Source organism: Myotis brandtii, unplaced genomic scaffold (genome assembly GCF_000412655.1).
Source record: "Myotis brandtii unplaced genomic scaffold, ASM41265v1 scaffold354, whole genome shotgun sequence".
Classification (NCBI taxonomy): domain Eukaryota; kingdom Metazoa; phylum Chordata; class Mammalia; order Chiroptera; family Vespertilionidae; genus Myotis; species Myotis brandtii.
This window is the reverse complement of record NW_005363609.1, coordinates 522,311-542,271: the sequence shown is the minus strand read 5'-3', so window position 1 is coordinate 542,271 and position 19,961 is coordinate 522,311. Positions and strand designations below refer to the sequence as shown.

Below are 19,961 nucleotides of genomic sequence, written 5' to 3'. Positions count from 1 at the left end.
CTGAGGATGGAGCACTTCTGCATCAGGAGGCAGGCAGGGCGGGAGCTGGATTCACATCAGCCACGGACTCCAGGCTTCAGGAGCCTGGCAGTGTGGGTGCCTGGGCAGTGCTCGCGGGGAAGGCACAGAACTCCCAGGAGCAGTGCACAGCATGTTTCCAGAGCCCACAAACGCTCATTTCCTGGGACCCATATCTTGAAAGCTGCCCTAACATAGTAATTCTAGATATTAAAATATACACAAAGGTATTGATTTAAGACCAAAAATCTGAAATTCATCTAAGCAGTAGGGAAATAATTAAGCAAACTAAGACACACTCTACTCATTATGATGTGAAAAAAAATGGATGTTTTTATCTTTGACATTTCACCTCTGATCGGTGGGATGATATGTTAACTAACTGACCTGCTTGTTTTAGTCTGGGTTTTTGAATGCAGCTTTCTTAAACCGGCGACACCATTGCTCTCCTTTTCAAACCACGTGATGTCAGTAGATTAAGGGCCAGAATGTGCCATGAGGAAGCAGCCTTGTGTTGGTGTTTCTGTCCCTGGTGCACAATGAACTGGCCGAAGGTGTTCAGCACCGTGGACAGCGCTGTCCGTGGCCTGCCCTGGCGGTTGCTAGCCTTCCCTGCCTCAGGCAGGACGACCTGTGCAGCAGTCCTCTCCTTTTCAAACCACGTGATGTCAGTAGATTAAGGGCCAGAATGTGCCATGAGGAAGCAGCCTTGTGTTGGTGTTTCTGTCCCTGGTGCAGAATGAGCTGGCCGAAGGTGTTCAGCACCGTGGACAGCGCTGTCCGTGGCCTGCCCTGGCGGTTGCTCGCCTTCCCTGCCTCAGGCAGGACAACCTGTGCAGCAGTCCGTCTGTCATTTGACTCCTGTGACTTGCAATAGAAACAGCCAAGTTTCTGAAGACTGGACATTTATGTCACCAAAGAGGGATCATACATTTAGTTCACCTCCCTGTTTAGTTGAGTTTTCCTCAAGACATACTTGGACTTTCCCCAGCCTCGACGCAAAACAGAATCTTTTTGTCACTTGGCATCCATGAGCACCAAACCTGAGAAATGGTTTGGCTGGTTTTGTAAAAAGAGATGAGGCTGGGGAAATAGGAATCTCTTGAAATGATTTAAATTCCACCGAACTGTGCCGCTCAGAGCGCCCTTATGTGTCTCGGAGGAGTACACCAGATGAATTTAAACAGTGTGCAGCTTGCATTCGGCTAGCATTCAACTAGAGAACAGTTTCATTTTTGACCCTTAAGTATAAAATCTCACTTGCATACTCTTTCAGGTTTTTTTCTTGGCATGACTTCTTACTACACGTTCTTTCTTTCATCCCTCCCCCAATCAGAGGACTGCATTTGGTGTGAGCTGGCCATCAGGCACAAGGAGGAACTAGAGGGTCTTGAGGACATCTGTGTAGTGGGGAGAAGGGAGAGAGGAGGAGATGGTGGGTGCAGAGAAAACGGTGTGCACCAAGACAGGGAACGTGGGCCTGTGCTCACTCCCCGGGACAGGGAGGGAGTGGGGCAGCTCCCACAGAAGGTCTGCAGCATAGAGCCAGACTTTAGCAGGTGCCCGGTGGCCTGGGCAGTCCCCTCTCAAACTCAGCTTTGGGGCTCAGTCCTGCACGAGGCCTTCAGCTCTCACTTCTGAGTGTCCCCAAGCTCCTCCTCCTGCTCCGTCCCCGCATCACACCAGACTGTCCAGGCGACGTACTTTGTCTTCCTTACTGATTGCTTTTCAATGTTGAACGAAATGACCCCTCTCTGGTGTTTTCCTTAAAAAAAAAAAAAAAACAACAACAACAACAAAAAAAAACAGCCTCATTGAGGTAAAACTCACATGACATACACTTAGATTATTTCAAGTGTTCAATTCAGCAGTTTTCATATATTCACAGAGACGTGCAGCCCTCACCATACTTTGGTGAGGTTTAGAACATGCTTACCGCCTCAGGAAGAAGCCCTGCACCCTAACAAACGACGGAATCTGTGCCGGTTTCCTTGTAAGGCTTGGTAAACATAGGCCGTGAGTGAGGGCTGCATGTAAATGAAGATCAGGTTTCCTAAAATCCGGTCAATGCTGCTCCATTGAGAGACATCCGCTATAATTAGAACGGCCCGGGTAGGCACTGCTTCTCCCCCGATCCTCTCTCCTTTCTCCCCCTCCCCCATTGTGTCCCTTTCCTCCCCACTTCTGTGACTCGATCTAACCCTGTGTTGTCTCTTCCTTTCCCACAACACCTGTCATCTTCCTCGGCCCCCCATGGTGTCCCCGCTGCCCCTTCTTCTGACACCATGCACCTCTGTGCGCACTGCGAGTGGCAAAGGGAACCGGACAATGTGCCCGGCTCTGAAACATCTTCAGAGATGGGGATTCAAGTCCGCCTCCTCCTGCTGAAAGCGCCCTCAAAAGGACTGTGAGAAGGGCGAGGTTTTGAACTTCACTTCACACTCACCTTTTAACAGGGGCCGGGATGTTGTGATTTCCCCGATGGCAGAGGTGGCCTGTCCTTTATTTACCAGCCTGCACATCTCTCAGCTTCAGAAGGAACAGAGCCCGCATTCAAGGTCCAAATCAGCTCTGTGCATTGGGCCTTGTCTCGGAGGATGCGCGTTTTAATTTCCCAGCCTACTGTGGCTTCTTCATCTTGAATTTGTAGAAGGTCTTAGCTCTCAACTGATCCCCTCCCCCGCCCCAGCCCTGACAAATAGCACTGAGTTTGATCATTTTGAATTCTTTTAATACCCACCCCCCCAAAAAGATTTTTGCTATTATTTCTGAAACCACCAAATGAGTGAGGGTATACGTGAAAGGGAGAAAGAGAGCGAATGCACACACCTGTCTTTTCCTCCTTTTCTTTTTCGTTTTGCTATTATTTCTGAAACCACCAAATGAGTGAGGGAATGCACACACCTGTCTTTCCCCCCTTTTCTTTTTTCATAAAGATGCCTGCTTCTTGGGACCCTACGTTTAAAGCATCTCGTATTTTTAATCAGCACGTAGGAAATCCACAGTCGGCCAGCCCTGCGGCCCCCAGCAGCTCCTCCAGACAGTGTGGGTGGCTCCCTGGCGCAGATTCTTATCCCCCCCTCCAGCCAAGCCCACAGGGAAGAGAGGTGGCAGGCGTCCCTCCAGAGGGTCCAGGGCTCCCTGAAATACAGACTCCAAGTCTGGGGAGTGGCCACCTTCGACCTGGGTGGGCCTGGGGACGGCTCGGGAGGGCCAGTGGCAGTGGTCACAGCACTCGCTGCGGCCATCACGGTGGTGGGGACAGTGCAGAAGGATGCCTCCCCGCAGATGCCTTTTCAGACCCAGAGCAGCCGGCCGCAGGCCCACACCGCAGAGCCGGTCTGTTGGAGCATCAGCCGGGACATCAAAAACCAATTCACTACACCTGGTGGTGCCGGCGATCGCCGAGGCGAGCTCCCCACAACAGTTCATCAAAACGGGCCAGCTAATGATCGGCTGGGCAGATAATCAGAGGAGAGTTAATTGTAAGGTTCGACATGGCATCTTGTCAGCAGAGATAAGTTGTCACGTTTTCCACTTGAGCTGAAACTAAATGATTGTAAAATAAGTTATGAGTGTCCTTGGGCCTGTCTGCCGGAATGATAGCTAAGAATCCATTCCTGGCCCATCAGTCTCGGGCAGGCTGCTTGATATTTATGCGAACGGAGTGTTATTTTATCCCTGCAGTCATGCTTGTCAGCCTCCCGAGTGAGGAGTGGGCTGCCTCCCGGCCTCATACTTCACGTGCCGCAGCTCGGAGAGGCTGCAGACTGCTGTCGTTACTGCTTGGATTATATATATTTTGGGGTGTGCGTTGAACATTGATGCCCGATTGGGAAGAACTAATGGCTGACGCCCATTGCACGGGATGGCAGTGGACGGCCTATCCAGCTCGGGATGCCGTGGCCCTGTCAAAGCCGAGATAGGTGTGGAGTAACGAGGTGCTTGCTTTTTTAATTTGGCGTGCCCTCTTTCCCCTCACCTCTCCCCTCCCACAGTCCACGAACCACCATCGTCACCTGTCCCGGTGCCCAGTCATTGATACAAAATGAAACGCATTATTTGCAGGCCGTTCAGGGGGCGTGGATGGCGTCGTTGCCGGGGCTGCGGCTGGAGCTCATTTCCGGCGTCTGAGGCTGGGCTTTCAGCCTCTTCGCTTTGAGGGATCCCTTGTCAGGCAGGGGGTCGTCGGGAAGGGAGAAGCACAGTGTGGAAGCCTCGTGCGTTTGGGTCGCTCCTATTTTAAAATGAGGAATGTTAGCTGCTCCTGGGAGCCAGGGGCATTAATATCCCAGCACCAGCTCAGGCCCCGGTTAACTAGCAACAGTGGCCGTCTCCGCGTGAGCCCCAGGCCACAGTCCCTGCCGGCCTCCTGCCTCAGCCTCCCTGGCCCAGGACCATATTCCTCCCTGACCTCTGCCGTAATTTGCTTCCGCGATCGCCTTCTCTGGGTCACGGTTGTAGTTGGTATCCTGGCCACAGCCAGCCCGCCTGGACCCGGCACGCTGAGTGTCCTCTAGGTGGACAAGTGGTTTGGTGGCCGCTGCCTCTCCTCACTCAACAACCATCCACTCCTGCATTGTGCCTGCTCCCCTTAACCCTCCCACCATAGCCACCCAATTCAGAGTGGCCCCATGCCGTTTGCTGTTCTTCCTCCAGCAGCAAACTGAGAATCCCATTTCCAGGGCCCGGGCCACAGTGCGTAGTTCCAGGTGTATAGCAATGATTTGATATATATATATAGGGAAGTGCTCCCGGAGTAAGTCTAGTTAATACCCATCACCACTATTATAGTGTTTTTTCTTGTGATGAGAAATTTTAACATCTATTCTCTTAGCAACTTTCAAATCTCCATTACAGTATTGCTAACTACATATTACATCACATACAGAATTGTGTTGTGTAGACTGTGATTACATGAACTGCACTGTAGTGGTTTTATAACTGGAAGTTTGTACCTGTTGACCACCTTCAGGATCCTTCAGTACTGAGTGCTCTGGGCCTCCATCCAGCAGTCTCATATACATTGTGTAATATGTTTTATATTCCAATAGTAAATTACTTGTGGGGCTTGATATGCTCTTGGAGGAACGTGGTTTTCGTGGTTTGAAGTGCTGACGCTTGCTCTGTTTTGCCTTTCCGGTCCGACGCAGACACGGGGCTGGGCGACTCCGTGTGCTCCAGCCCAAGCATGTCCAGCACCACCAGCCCCAAGCTCGACCCGCCCCCCTCCCCCCACGCCAACAGAAAGAAGCACCGAAGGAAGAAAAGCACCAGCAACTTCAAAGCCGACGGCCTGTCAGGCACTGCTGAAGGTAAGGCCTCCCGGGACGTCAGAGTGGGTTTGCGACTCAGAAAATCAACCTGCGCTTTTCAAACCTGTGCAGTCACCTGCCCCGAGAAACACGTGCGTAATAATGAGGTCCCTGCAGGTGCTTCCTGTTTACAAGGTGGCGCCAGAGGGCCCTCAGGACTCCTCATCCCTGGCTGATGTGCGGGCGTATCCACCAAACAGTTGTCTTCCTCCTGGCAGCTGTCGCCTGGTAGGTGGTAATGCTGGGGTCCCCGTCGTGTGCTGGTCAGTTCTCTGGTCTTTGGGCCACCTGGGCTGAGTGTCCACTCCCACTGAGGGAGACGCACCTCTCCTGATCAGGAATCTTCTCTCCTATTGGTCGGCTCTGTTCTGCCGCTACCCCTCCCACCAGAGCCGTCCACACTGATGTGGCTCCTGTAAGGCCCAGGGGTCGCAGCTCCTGTGGCAGCTCCTCTGACCTGTCAAGTCCTCAGTTTTCATCTGTGACGCCAGGTGTGATCTTCCTGCAGCGGCTCCTGCTGGGTTTACAGGGTTTTTCCCACAGATACAAGTGGGGATACACATGCGCGCGCGCACACACACACACACACACACGCACGCACACACGCATGCACTAACGCAGCTCCTCTGACCTGTCAAGTCCTCAGTTTTCATCTGTGACGCCAGGTGTGATCGCGGCTCCGCGGCTCCTGCTGGGTTTACAGGGTTTTTCCCACAGATACAAGTGGGGATACACATGCGCGCACACACACACACACACACGCACACACACATGCACTAACAGACCACATCAGAAGAGGTGGGATTAATGCAGTTTTCATAAGCAAGTTAAAGACATACCTCAAAGGAAAAATAAACTTCAAGCATTGTTGGGTAACGTGACTTACTACTTCGAGGCCAACCAGGGTTAAAGGGTCTGTTTGCAACAGGGTTCCACGTGCCCAGGACTCCCGCTAGAACATAGGTGCTTCTACCTTCTCTGCTCCTCCCTCCCTCTTTCTACCTGGTTGGCTGTTCACCATGAGATGTGGCAGGAATTGGCCCATTCCCTCCTAATATCCAGAAATGAGCCTGGAAACGTGCAGTGCACAGGTGAGCAGGGAGAGAACAGAGTTCCTGTGTGTGCGCCAAACGTGATGTCTACCACAGTTCTGCGAGTTGGGCCGTGGCATCGTTCCACGTATGAAGAGGAGACTGAGGTTCAGAGTGTCGAACAGCCTGCGGGGCTCTCACGGTGGCCCAGCAGGGGCACATCTGAAAGCTCTACTTCCTCCCCAGGTTTCTTACCAGTTTGCCTCCCTTAGGCTTCCTGCTGACAAGTGTAGCCAGTAAAATCTACTTTTCTCCTGGGATAATCAGGAGATTCTGTTAGGTCAGCACTGGTGAGAAGTAACGATTACAGGTGAAAGTGCCCCCAGATGCCACTGTGCTTCCCTTTGGAAACAGATTTGGCCACAGATGCTGAGAGGTGACGAGACGCCTGTAAGTGACCGTCGGGCAAGAGCACCTGCCGAGCACACGGCCACACCCACGCTGACAGGTGGGGGGGAATCCGAAAGAAGCATGGCCTCTTACCTGAGGGGTGGCATGGGCCCCACCCACCTGTGGGGAGAGGGAGATGGCTTCAGGGAAAGGCCTGGTCCCATTTCTCACGTAAACATCTTACTGTGTTTGTGGTGTGTTTCCAACCAGTGAGGTTGCTCAGAAGCACCACCTGGCAGATTCTGTCAGTCCACCTGTAACTACATCCCACACACTGACACTAATTATCCCACCCATCGCCGACAAGGTGAGAACTCGGAATGAGATGCAGCCTTAACGTGAATTAGTAGCAGCTGCACAGTCAGCCATTGGTGACTGAGGGAGTTGGAGAAGGGACCATTGGATGCCCATATTTCCAGCCCACTTTCGAGTAACTGGGACTGCTCTATGTGTTTCGAACAGTAACCTCTGACACGGCTGAGATGGATCATCCACCCAAAAACAACTGTGACATAAATAGAAAGGCTCCCGGCGCCACAGAAATACCCAAATTAAAAATCCCAGCAGTGCCTCGGGCCTGCAATGAGGAATGGTCACACGTGTGTCCCGAAGTTCATCCCGTGATCCCAGGGGAAGCCGACCCCCTCTTTCTAGTTAAGACAGTGTTATCTCAGTCACACCAGGGCCCTAACATCCTTCCCATAGGAAATACAACAGTAAGTTCTCTGTAAAAAGAAAATGTGTATTTCTCCCCCAGGAAGAGCTACCTACCAAACCATAAATGAGTCGTTTTTCTGAGACAAGCCTTGTTTCTAAGACATACTCTTCTCCCCCAACACCTATACGTCTCTGAAGTCGTAATGCACACTACAGTTCAGACCATTTTTGATTCAATGATATTAACAGTCTCAACAACGCTTAACTTCTTCAAGTGCATTGCATAGCCACGTATATGTCAGCATTGTGTTCTTGAAATTAAAGCCAGTTGTATGTGTTTTATTGTTAGAGGATACCGTTTAATTTTAAGGAAATATTTCTGTTTCTTCTGTGGGCACTGTTACCACCTGTATTGTCTGTTGCCCATGCTTGTGCTGGAAACTCAATTGCAGATATAAAATGTTTTATAGAAGATGTCATAAAGTGGTTGAATTTTATGGGTTTTGACATACCCCTTTGGAACAAATGACTGCATTTAATTATCTTTAGAGCATAAGAAAAATAAGGTTCCACTGACAGTCAACTGGCCCAGTCAGAGCTCCAGGGAACACGTGGCGTCATTGAGGGGAATGAACCACAGGCATGTCCACAGAGCCACGGGCATGCCACAGGGGTGGTTACAACCCCAGGGATGTAACAGGGAAAGGAGGGGGCAGAAACCGTGAAGACCTGTGGCCTTCAACCAGGGATATGTCCAACCTGTGATGACCCAGAAGGAGAGGGGGCCCAGGGGAGGCACCCCGACCTCACTCCCCCTGCCTCGAGTCTCCTCCCCGTCCTGCTCCTTGACCAAACCCAGCTAGGAGCCAAAGGGCACGAGAATCCCTGGTGCAGGCCACTCACGTCTCTCTCCAGGGCAGAGAAGGAGGGAAGGGGGACCAACCACCAGCATCTGGGGAGGGCCCGGGTCCCCCTCTTGCCTTGTGCAAATCCCTGGGGAAGCCGTGCTGCTGACCCTGCTTCTCATCGTTCATCCACAGCAGACCAAGTGCCGCGTGCGGGCCACTGCCCCCGAGGGTGTGGCGGAGCTGGGTTCCCTTCCCCAGCCGAGCGCAGAGGGTCCAGCACTAAGTGTGTCTCCCTGTGGGACGTGCACAGTCAGAGCCGGAGGATGACCACTTTCTTCTACGTACAATTTTAAATAAATGGAATAAATCTGGTAAATTACAGGAGCAGAAACTACGACTGAAGAATTCCTTTACAAATACATGAGTCATAGAGAAGACATTTGCATGATCAAGCCCTTCCCCGGGCTCATATATAACTGTTGGTGTCATTTCCGGAGTCAAGATGTAAAAGTAATTCAGCCCCCTCCGTGAGGAAGTGTGGGTGCAAGCGAGGGCCGTGGGTTCTGCTTTCTGTTGGTGACATACGTCATTTAAACAGAAGTGACTCGGAAAGGTGGCTGGATGCCGGCTCTTCCAAGACTGAGACCTGAAGCTGTTGCCTTTGGGCGGGTGAGGGGTGCTGGCCGAGAAAGGCCCCCACGCGTCCCTCACCGGGCATTTGGCCCCCCCTCTGCCTGCTGGGAGCCTCCCCAACATTTAGATCTGTTCTTATTCTCTGAAAGTATGAGTTTTTCAAAGGCTGTGGCCCTTTTTGTAATATCATGCAACTTGGTGATGTTTTTATGCAGGAGAATTAGACTGGCCAGAATGTGGGACAAGGCATGAAAAACGTGAGGGTGGTATTCGCTTAAAAAAACAACCACCTCCTCACACATCACCCGTTTCTACATTATCCCTATTTAATAGACCATTGGCAATATTGACTATTAAAACACCAGTGCTATTCTTGATTTTAAGTTAGATTTGATTTGCTCAGAGTTACTCAATATATTTAAGAAAATGTACGTTCAGATCTGGACACAGTCTCCATGGTGATGGCAGAGCATCAAAGCAAATGCAGGCGTTGGTGAGAAGGGTGCTGATGGGTCTGGACCAGGGTCGTGGAGGGCATCCTTGAAGGGCGTTGACGAAGGACGGGGGCATAGAGGTGGCTGGCTGGGTTCAAAGGATGGAAGGACAGTCCTGACTGTCCCGGATGGTCCCCGTGGGCCTTTTTGGGACCGATTGGGGGGAAGCCTCAAGGAGATGGACGTTGGCTCAGGTATTGAAAGGAAAGCTTTGTTAGAGCCAAGACTGCCCTGAGAGGCAGGGGGCCTTTTCCCTGCAGCGGGCGCAGCCCTGGCCAGGCCACCGCCATGGAATTCGGGTTCTGGGAGAAGGATCGCACCAGGGCCCCTGTTTGTGGCCAGAACCAGGTTGAAGGTGTGTGCCGGCAGAGCTCTTGGCAGTGGGGTCCTGCGGACGTTTAGCGACAGGCATCTTAGGACATCCTCTTTGAATCGTGAGGCGTTCCGGTACCTTCTTATCCAGAGTCCAGTGGCGAGGTTATCGAAGCCAAAACAGAACAGCGGTCTCCACAGCCGCATTCTGTGGTCCCAAAGCTGGTGGCTCCTGTTCATCTTATGACATTCATGCAAGTTTGCATCGAGCGTTAATTTCCCTGCTTTCCCAGTGAAGCGGCGGAAGTGGGGAGAGGTTAAGTGGCGTTCTTGTCCAGGGTCAGGTTGCTGGTAGGCGACCGAGCCGGCGCTGCATTCTCTGCCTCCATCTCTCTCCACCAGGCAGGAAGCGTGTCTTTGAGGTGTGCGGAGCGGCTTTTGAATCTAGGAGTGGGGCCAACGGCATGGCTTTCTTCATATTTCTCAGATTCCATGTAAAGACGCTGGCTTTTATATGGCTCCTCACACCTAGAAGTTGTGTAGCACAGATCTTTCTGTTCAAACACAGGCCAGTCCGGGCTTACGCAGGCTTATTATACTCAAGGGTATGCAGAAATCCTGTTGGGGGTTTTTTCCTCTTGGATTCCCAGTGTTTGTTCTAAAGGCCTCAGAGGGACCTGATTTGTCTTTCCCATCACCAGCCATCCCTGGCTTGTTCGTCCTGGGTCTTTATGGAATCAGTGTGTCCGGTGGGTCCTGGTGGACAGTGAAATATTATCTTATAGAGGGGAAGTCACACACTGGCCTCTGTCCCTCATGCCGGAACAGGATGGCCCATCCCCAAGTGATCAGGGGAGGCCCCGAGCCTGTTTACAAATTCCATTAACTCCGAGTGGCCGAGGTCAGCGCGGGCTGGGGTTTCCTTCCTGCGTTCGAAGGAGACCCTGACATTGTGAGTCATTTTGGTCTTTCATCAAATATCAAGCAGCCAGCACAGAGGAAACACGGTGCGTTTGGCTCCAGGGGAGACACCGGAAATAAAGCCCAGCGCCTCTACCCCAAGGCGCTCAGAGCCTTGAGAGGAGACTCACGGACCGTGTGCCTGGGGTTTCAGGCAGAACATGGCAAGGCCTGGGTGGTCTGGGAGCCAGACAGGACCACGTTGGGTTGTGGAAGTGACGGGAAGCTGACCTGTCGTGGAATTTAATCTTATTTTCTGCAGATGGAGTGCATACTGGCCCTTATAGTGGAGAAAACGCAGCAGGAAGCATCACGTTTACAACAACTTTTTAAAACACCGATGCGGGTGTTAAAATTAGTTGCAAACCGCAGTTTTGTTTTCACTTAATGCTAAGAAACAAATGTAGCTGTCCTTTACTTTCTATTAACTAGTTAATAGGCACTTGGGAGAGAAAAAATAAAAAATTCCACATGAGGCATTGCACAGTTTTCTTTTTTCTTATTTACATTATGGTCCTTATTACAAGAAATTGATACATAGGCACGTGAGGCTCCGTTAGGCTGTGGCACGGGGCTGTGTTAACCGCCGTGCAGTGGGGGCCTTGTTGGGTTACCTGGGGAGCTTGCGCCTCAGAAAGGGAGGGCAGTTATTTGAGTCTCCTCGCTGTGCCTTCCTCATCTCTGCTCTCCTTGGGTGCAGGTAACACACTGGTTACTGCGTGGTGTGCGATGGCCTACACTTGATGGGCAGGAAGTCAGGGCCAAGGAAGTGCCCTCATAGCTTCTTGTTTAATTTTGTATTATCTGAAGGTATGGCTGGAGGGAGAGAGAGGGAAAATTTATGGAAGCTCTGCCAGCACCACTCCCATGCAGCCCTCTTGGATTTCCACTTTCTGATGCTTGCACAATGCCAGCATGGCAGCTACCTCGAGTGAGAGGAGAGGGAACGAGAAGTCTCTAATCGACTCTGTGAAAACTCCATCGTCCACAGTAATTTTTGGTAACAGTAAGCACTTCTTCATTGAACGTCCTTGTTATTAAAGGTTAGTGCCTCTGACTAATTGAGCTCAGCAGTTAACCATAGTGAATGGGAAAAACCAAGAATGGGAGCCCCTTCCAGGAAGATAACGCTCGCACGCAGTAACTGTTAGGGAGCCAGGAGCCTGGCTGGGTTTCTTTGCCCTTGAGCTGGAAGGTATGGGAGGCACCGCCTGCTCTGGCGGACTTGCCTGCTGCCCACAGACCAGACCCTTTTTCCAAAGGGAGTGCTCCATGTAACTCCCGCTTCTTGCTGAAATGGAGTAGATCTGGTTTACTGCAGACATTGACGTTGCAGATGGGGCACAGTTGACTCGAAAGCCATCCTGCAGGGTAGAGTCCATCCAGCACAAACACACACGCACCATCCGTGCGCGAGAGTCTTTGTGGGAGTCAGCAGGTCGGAAATAAACAAAGATGAGTCAGTCTCAGCGGGAGAAGCCGGAACAGAGGACTCCCATCATGACGAACCGACAAGGAGAAGAGGATTTTCAGTGCTTTTTTTTTTCTTTCAAAGTAACACACAAACGAAAGCATCAGATTGAGTTCCGTGAAAGTGCCTTGATCACCTGCTGCATGCCGGCGCTCTGCCTGGGCTGTCTGGGAAGGGACCGCACGGCCCCTGCCTTCAGGACGCCCACTGTCCGTCCGGTGGGGAAAGCAGATCCTTACACACGCCGTGGCCACGCGGGCAGCCTGTGCGGGAGCCCGGGCACGCGAGCACCTGGAATATGACGATGGGATGAAGAGCCACTGGGAACTCCAGTGGGGCCTGGGAGACTCCTGATGAAATGGGACAGACTCGTCCTCCGGGGTCTCCTGCCGTGCAGAGGGTAGACGCGCCTTCGGAAAATGCAAGCCGGCACCAGCGTTCCTTTCTAAAACCACACACAGGCCCTGCACCCGAGTGCCTCTTACGCTCCCTACACACGGAGATGCCTTTTCCGCTGCACGGCTCAGTCAGCAGGAGGCGTCACAGCCTCCGGCACCATCCCCTGAACTGAGGACCCCACACTTTCCTCTGGGTGGCCTGGGCTTGGGGTTCTGCCTGGTTTGGGAGACCCCGGGGCAGCTGACTTTGGAGGATTCCTAGATAACCTCGCGAAGTCATTTTCTTGACGTTCTCAAACTATTAGAGCTGTCGAGCCGTTTGGGTGTCACTAGAGTCAGCGATGAAATTGAAGCCGGGTGTGATGGGATCCGCTCAGACCAAGGTCCCGTAGCCAGAAGAGGCAGGGCCAGTCCTGGTGAACTGGCGTGTTCCTTACGTCCTGATTGCTTGTGTACTTTCTCTACTGTTACATTGCTGCAGTCATACAGAATGCAAATTGAAACTAGTGTTCAGGAAAAAAATGTGCCGATGTGTCCAAATCTCAGGTCTCCACCCGTGCGCTCTCCACTAGACACACACATCCAGGGGCTCCGGGGAACCCGGGGCCTAGGAGGCTTTGGTCTTCAGGAGTCCTGTCCAAGCGCTGCGTCTCTCCTCCCAGCCCTGGCAGCGCTGGAACTCAGCCGTGTTCCAGTCCCACCTGGAGGGTGCCATTCCTCATGCTGAGGATGTGAAACACAAAAGAGAAGATGGTGACTAAAAGCAAAACTTCCTTCTATATAAAAGGAATGTGCAAAACATCTTGTGTCTCATTCAGCTCGGGCAGCCACAGGAATCCCAGCCCAGGGGGCTCAGGCAGCAGACATTTATACCCCACAATTCTGGAGGCTAAAGCCCAAGATGAAGGTGCTGGCCCATTTGGTTTCTTCCACAGATCACATTCTCTTAGTGTCCTTTCACGGCCTCTCCTTACTGTATGCAGAGAGAGGGAGAGAGAGCTTCCTTTGCTTAAGAGGCCACTAACTACAGCCTGAGGGCCCCACCCTCACCATTTTGTCTATTATTTCCCAAAGGTCCCATCTCCAAATACCATCACATTGGGGTTAGGGCTTCAACAGATGAATTGGGGGAGCGTAAAGCTTCAGCCCAGAAAGCCTTGTAGCTTCCTATTCCTGTCTGTGGGACTAGATGTGCCCACACCGTGAGGGAGGAAATGATTTCATAGACTTCATCACTCGAGTGGAAAACAGCCCTGTAGATCATGTCTATGCTCCACCCACGCCTCCCTCCCCAGGGTTGGGTCCCTTGTAGGAACACGTCATTAAACATGAAGGGAGGAAGCCATGATTGACTCAGTGCTCTCAAACCTCATTGCATCCCTCAAACAGGAGTCGCGTGGGCAGGTGGGGAGTGTTATCTCCAATTCACAGATGAGGAAAAGGGCTCACTGAGGTGAAATAATCTGCCCACAGTCGGCAGGTGAGTGCAGATTTGGGGTCTATGTCAGGCCTCTGGGACTTGGATATCTGCTCGTCTCGCACCTCCTGGGAAGGGCATGGGCACTTGGCCGTAGAGGGCAACCCCCTACAGGGAAGCTGTGCCCGCCACTGCCCAGCATCATCCTGAGGACTTGGAAGCAGTAATTTCTTCACCAGTTTTGAGCTCAGCCTCAGCCCCCAGGGTCCCTTTTGTGCCATGGCTTCTGTGCAAACAGTGTTTCTCCTCTCGTGTGTGTGTGAGTGGCTCCTGTACAAACAATTAGAACATGCTGTGTTAGGGGACAGGCATGTTCCTGTCTATGTTACAAGGGTGCGTGTCTCCTGAAACTCTTTGAACTTAAGGACATTTAACTCAGATGCAACGCATCTGAGTTTTTATGTTCGCCTTTTGGGGGAGGGAGGGGTGAGAGGAGTGAAGAGTCTGATGATGGAGGGAGGAGGGGAGCAGTGGGTTGAGCCCCCATCATTCACCTGAGCCCTTCATACCGATGTAAGCATTAATTAGACGTCTGCCAGCCCCGGTCAGGGCGTGCTTTCGTGTCATCGGGGTGTGTGTTACGAGAGCTTTGGAGCCACTGTGTTTCGAGACAAACTGTTTATTTAGTAATCTTGGCTAATGCCCCCTGCCCTCCGCCTCCCCCCCTTTCTCATCTCAGACATCTAACAGGCACCAGGTGGGAAGCCCGGGGTATTCTCAGCGATGAAGGAAGCGGGTCCTGTGAAGACTTCAGCGGGCGCGGCCACACACACACACACACACACACACACACACACACACAGCGCAACAAGGGCTTCTTTGTACGCGGGACACGGAGGAAATTGGCCATTTGTCTGTGGGGTAATGGGCTTTGCTGGGATATGAAAATCTCTCCAGTGGTTGCATTCAGCGACATCATATCCCAGTGCATGAAAAGCCACGCGTGCACACAGTTTAATTCCATTTAATTTTTTTAAGGGGGGGAAAGAAAGCAAAGGGAAAATGTTTTAGTTTCTCTTAAGCTGATTTCTCTCTGCTTTTTCTTGAAAGCGCCTTTCTAGTTGCCACTCAGTGCTGTGATCATTATCTGCCACCTCGTCGCCTTGCTGCCTCTGCATGCAGTAAAATACAAAAGAGAGAGGGAGAGGGAGAGACCAGGGGAGCTTGTGAAGTATGACTTCCTATCCCAAGACTCATTGCCCGCGATTCGTACCGCTTGACAGTAATGATCTTGTTACAGTACTCTGGACCTTGAAGAGATTTCACGAGGAGAGGGAAAGGACGGGGCTCCGTGTAATCAAGTGGCGCTGAATATTCCACGCGGTTTTGATCACACACTGATTGGGCACAGTTTTAGCCCATCTTCTAGTCAATTACACATGGCCCTCGTGCTCCTCGGAGAGTCAGAGCCCTGATGGCTGTTGTCTGGGCTCGGGCCGCCAGCCAGGAGTTTGAAGAGCCAGCATACCGCCATCTGGGATAAGTGCTTTTAGTTGGAATTGATCACCTTTCTTTGGCTTTTGCTTAATAGCAAACTGCCTTTGGAGGGAACCACAGGTGAAACATGGGCGCCGTAGCCGTGGGCTGCATCTGAACGCGTCGATTCTGAGGCTTCCTTCATTTCCACCTGATTTCTGTGTAATGACAGGATGATACCGAAGGTCCTTCGTGGCTACCGCTGACGAGCACTCGTGTTGTGCGTCGAAGACAAGCTCAAGTACATGCGCCCCATGGTCAGGCTCCCATGTTAATTAATCCAGGGGAGGCTCTGAGCTACGAGGGGATAGACCTCGGTTGGCTAGTTCCATCTTGGGAAAAAAGAGACAACACACACACACACACACACTAGTTCCCTGGAGATATTTTCGTCTGCAGGACAGTGGGTGATGCGTGCTTCCTGCAGTTGACTGGCTGGCTGCCTTGCTGTGGAGCAGATGCTGTGGCTGGGTCTGGGCACGCTCTGCCACCCTGTGCCTGAAGGACTGCTGCTCACAGTTCCTCCAGCTCTTCACCGCCCATTACTGAGCTCAAAGCCTAATGCAGAATCTGCAGGTAGGAAAACTCCAAAGTCCTTGCTAACGTTTGTGTGCAAAACTGAGGACTCTGACACGCCAAAGCAAGTATGTTTCCAGACACCTATTTTGAATCCACCAATCATTGGTGTTTAGTGACCTCCAATTATTGAGGTGATGTAAGAGATGGGAACCCCAGCATTTCACCACTAGGCACCTCAGTAGCCTGATTTGACTCTTCCTAATGAAACGGACAGGTAGCCGTGTTCTTGTGCTTGGTTTTCATGTGGATCTTGCTTGCTTGCTGCAGTGGGAATAATTTTCCTCTTCAGCTCGCTCTCTGCAGAAGCCATGATATAGTTACTGAAGGCAGGGTCACTAAACAGTCCGGGGGAAGAGAGGATTTACCGAAGGCCCTAACTGTATGTTCTGTGCACACACACACACACACACACACACACGGAAGTTGTTTTTTTCTCAATTTCATGAAAGTAAAGAATTTTCTATCACAATTTAAATTTAGCAACTAGCCCAGTGGTCGGCAGACTGCGGCCCCTTGAGTATGGCTCTTCCACAAAATACCACGTGCGGGCGCGCACGTACAGTGCGATTGAAACTTCGTGGCCACACTCAAGGGGCCAAAGAGCCGCATGTGGCTCGCGAGCCCCAGTTTGCCGACCACTGGACTAGCCTTTAAAAGAGGAAATCAATGACAAAGCAGGAAATCAAAATTGACCATCTATTAGCAATAATCACTTCAACCAATTATTGACTCCTTGCTACGTATCGCCACTGATTAAATCCTTCTGTGTCATCTTGTAACCGTCACAGTTGTTTCCACAGTGACTGTCCCCAGCCCTCTCTTCGGAAGGCTCAGTGTGTCTTTTTATTGATCTCCCCTCACTCCAAACCTTGGCTTCTCTAGGACTTTTCCTAAGGATTAGATTCAAGTAAAATAAAGGATTTTATAATAGCTGTCAAAGGGCTATTTCTTAATTTCAATAAGTTAACATTCAAGCCATTAAAAACTTGTCATTTTACCTGTGGCTATGTTTCAGTAGGTCGACAAGATGTGCTCTTACAATTGGAAAATATCAAATCCACAATTAGCCGATGATTCACGTTGTAAAGGCCGTAATTGTAAAAAGCTGGCTTTCATGTGGTGCTCTGTTACAGCCTGGCGCTTCTACCTGAACAGGTGAACGCGGCACTCACATTTAAAGAGTCAGTAAACTTGAAGACATGATTTCATTAGTGAACGCAAAATACTCTTGTAATTAACGTGTAATTACTCTGAACAGGCCAATTAATTAATGCAAATAGTTTAAGATCAGCAAGTACTTTCTTGATTTCTTTTTCTCTCTCCCTCAAACATTAGTTTATTCCTCACCCCGAGGAGGGAGAAGTTCATCTGTCTGCAGTAAGCCTGTTGGTGGGTCTGGTTGGTGGGAGCCACCACTTGTGGTTGGCATTTTGAGGCAACCTCCCTCCTTGTTCTAGCAGACGGAGGGGTGGGGGGATGTAGACATGGTTTGGCCCTGTTTCCGTTTGGGCTGCACAGAAACACCCGCACATGTGGAGGGAAGGCCCGAGCCAGCCCGGTGCCATCTCCACACCCACATCACCGTACCAGCAGTGGTGCCAAAAGCCAACCCCGGGCCATTGGTCTGCTTCCCTCTTGGACATATGCAAATTAACAGGTTGCTATCACCAATGACTTGTTACTTTCTATTTCCTATCACAACCAATGAGCTTCGTTCACATAGGAGAGTTATTTTTTCCCCCCAAGTTCTTTTGCTTGGAGAATTCGAAGACAGAATTTATAAGCCATCCATTTACAGGCCAAATCTAGTTCTTGGGGTAACTTTTTTCCCAGACCAAAAAGTATTTCGTATTATCCCTTCACACTGTCCAGGTTGGCACATGGTGTGGAGACAATGGAACATTCTACCAGCGCTCCTGTCTGAAAGGTGCTCGCGGCTGCAGGTGGCTGCAGCTGGTTGTTATGGGAGGGACCTGGGAGAGGAAGCCAGCCCTCAGGAGACTTGGGGCTCCTGGGATTGTTGGGCATGTGGTGACCCGGGAGAGGTGGGGGTGGACCAGGTGCAGGCTGCAGCAGGGGCTCAGGTGTCGCAGGACTCGAGCTGCTGAGGGGAACAGGACTCAGACGCCCACCTGGGCAGGGGGTGTGCAGGCTACGGGCAGGCGATGGCAGGTGCGCACCTGGCCCTTCCTGGGGCCCGCCCCTGGCTTCCAGCTCTTCCTCTCTGCACCATCCCCTTCCTCAGATCCCTCATTCTTCTTTCACCTGTGTCGTTCCACTTTCTCCTTCTTCCTCCATCCTAGACTTTCCTTTTTCTCTTCTCTCCTACTTCCTCTTTCCCTTTTTCCCCATCCACACTTTAATCTGCTTCTTTTTCTCCCTTAGTTTCTTATTTCTGAATTTTATTGTGGCAAAATATATCACAAAATGTGCCATTTTTAAGTTGTATGCTCCAGTGACATTAACGACAACCACAGAGTTGTGCAGCCATCACCACTAGCTCTTTCTAAACCTTCTTCATCACCCCAAACAGGAAGTGTCTCCCTGCCCCCTGTCCCAGCTGCAGGGACCTCTCACCTGCTCTGTCTGTGGATTGACCTGTCCTGGGTGTCTCATGTAAATGGGATCATAGAATATCTGTCCTGTGTGCGTGGCGTTTCACTGAGTGCTGCGTTGTCAGGTTCGTCCGTGCTGTAGTCCTTGGGGATGAGTAATATCCCCGGTACCGATAGGCACATTTTGTGTGTTTACCTGTTGACAGACACCTGAGTTGTTTCCACCTTTTGGGCTCTTGGGTCATTGAACATAGGCATGCAGCTACCTGTCTGAGCTCTGCTTACCATGTTGTGCAGTATATGCCCAGGAGTATGTTTAGCTTTTTGCAGAACTGCAAACTCCCTCTTTCCTTACAATGCCGCCTGCTTCCTTTTTTCTTCATCCATAATGTGGGATTGAAGAGGCTCCTGCAATTGAGTGAATCAACTACTTGGCTCGCTCTTAATTATAAAAATAGAGGATGTTAACATGTTTGTAACTGTTTTCCATTGTTCTTTTGAAAAATTCTAATATTTTCCATTAAAGCTTCCTTTATCGGTATGTGAGTGGCGAAGGGGTCCATCCTTGCCCCAGTTTATCAGCGCACGCTGCCTGAAACTCCGAGTAGAGGCATCGTCACTGCTTCTCCTGATCAGGAACTTGCTACAGCTGAGGTCCATGTTCTCTGGAGACCAGAGCTCTGTCCTGAGTGGCAGGCCCCGGGCCGAGCGGGCGGGCGGGCATTGCTCGCTGATTCAGTTTCTCTGCAGAGCTAGGCTTTCCCATCGTCTCGGAAATGTTGGCATTTTTTCTATAACTTCCCAGTAATGAGTGGCCTGGTGGGAAATGGGATCGTAAGGACAGAGATGATTATTCCTTTTTTCTGCCGACTTCACTCTGGCCAAGATTAGCTTTTTACATTTCATTTCAGAATAAGCGTCTTAGCGTCCATGCCCCTTTATTTGCCTCTTGTTTATCGCCGTGGTCCACGCGTATTCCCAAGGTTGGGTGTCACTGTCACCGCCCTAATTCTCATCTTCAGAGGATTGTCCAAGAGATGACTTCTACCACCTGGTACTCGTCGCATAATTTTGTGGAAGGGTGCTTTGGGCGAGGCAGTGGGGATCCCCCAATTCTTCTGCATCTTTGCCTTCATTTGTTATAAATTTTGAGTTAGGTCTTTGGGGGGATACAGATTGCTGGTCTCACTTCCCTCTGCAGTTGTAGAGTTTTTTGGTTTTTCTGTTCAGCACTACCGCCCCTGAGGCCTCCTCTCTGATACCCTTCAAGTACAGTCCTGGGGTTAG

General features: G+C 51.1%; 1 protein-coding gene across 6 annotated transcripts in view; it reads left to right on the top strand.

Moving 5' to 3' along the window:
• Positions 1–19,961, top strand: part of AGAP1 (ArfGAP with GTPase domain, ankyrin repeat and PH domain 1) — a 411,226-nt gene that overhangs the window by 310,396 nt on the left and 80,869 nt on the right. For all 6 annotated transcript variants that reach the window (XM_005871712.2, XM_005871713.2, XM_014544150.1 and 3 more), the window contains one exon: positions 5,172–5,333. In XM_005871712.2, coding sequence (XP_005871774.1) covers positions 5,172–5,333 — 162 coding nt within the window. The remainder of the gene's footprint in view (positions 1–5,171; positions 5,334–19,961) is intronic.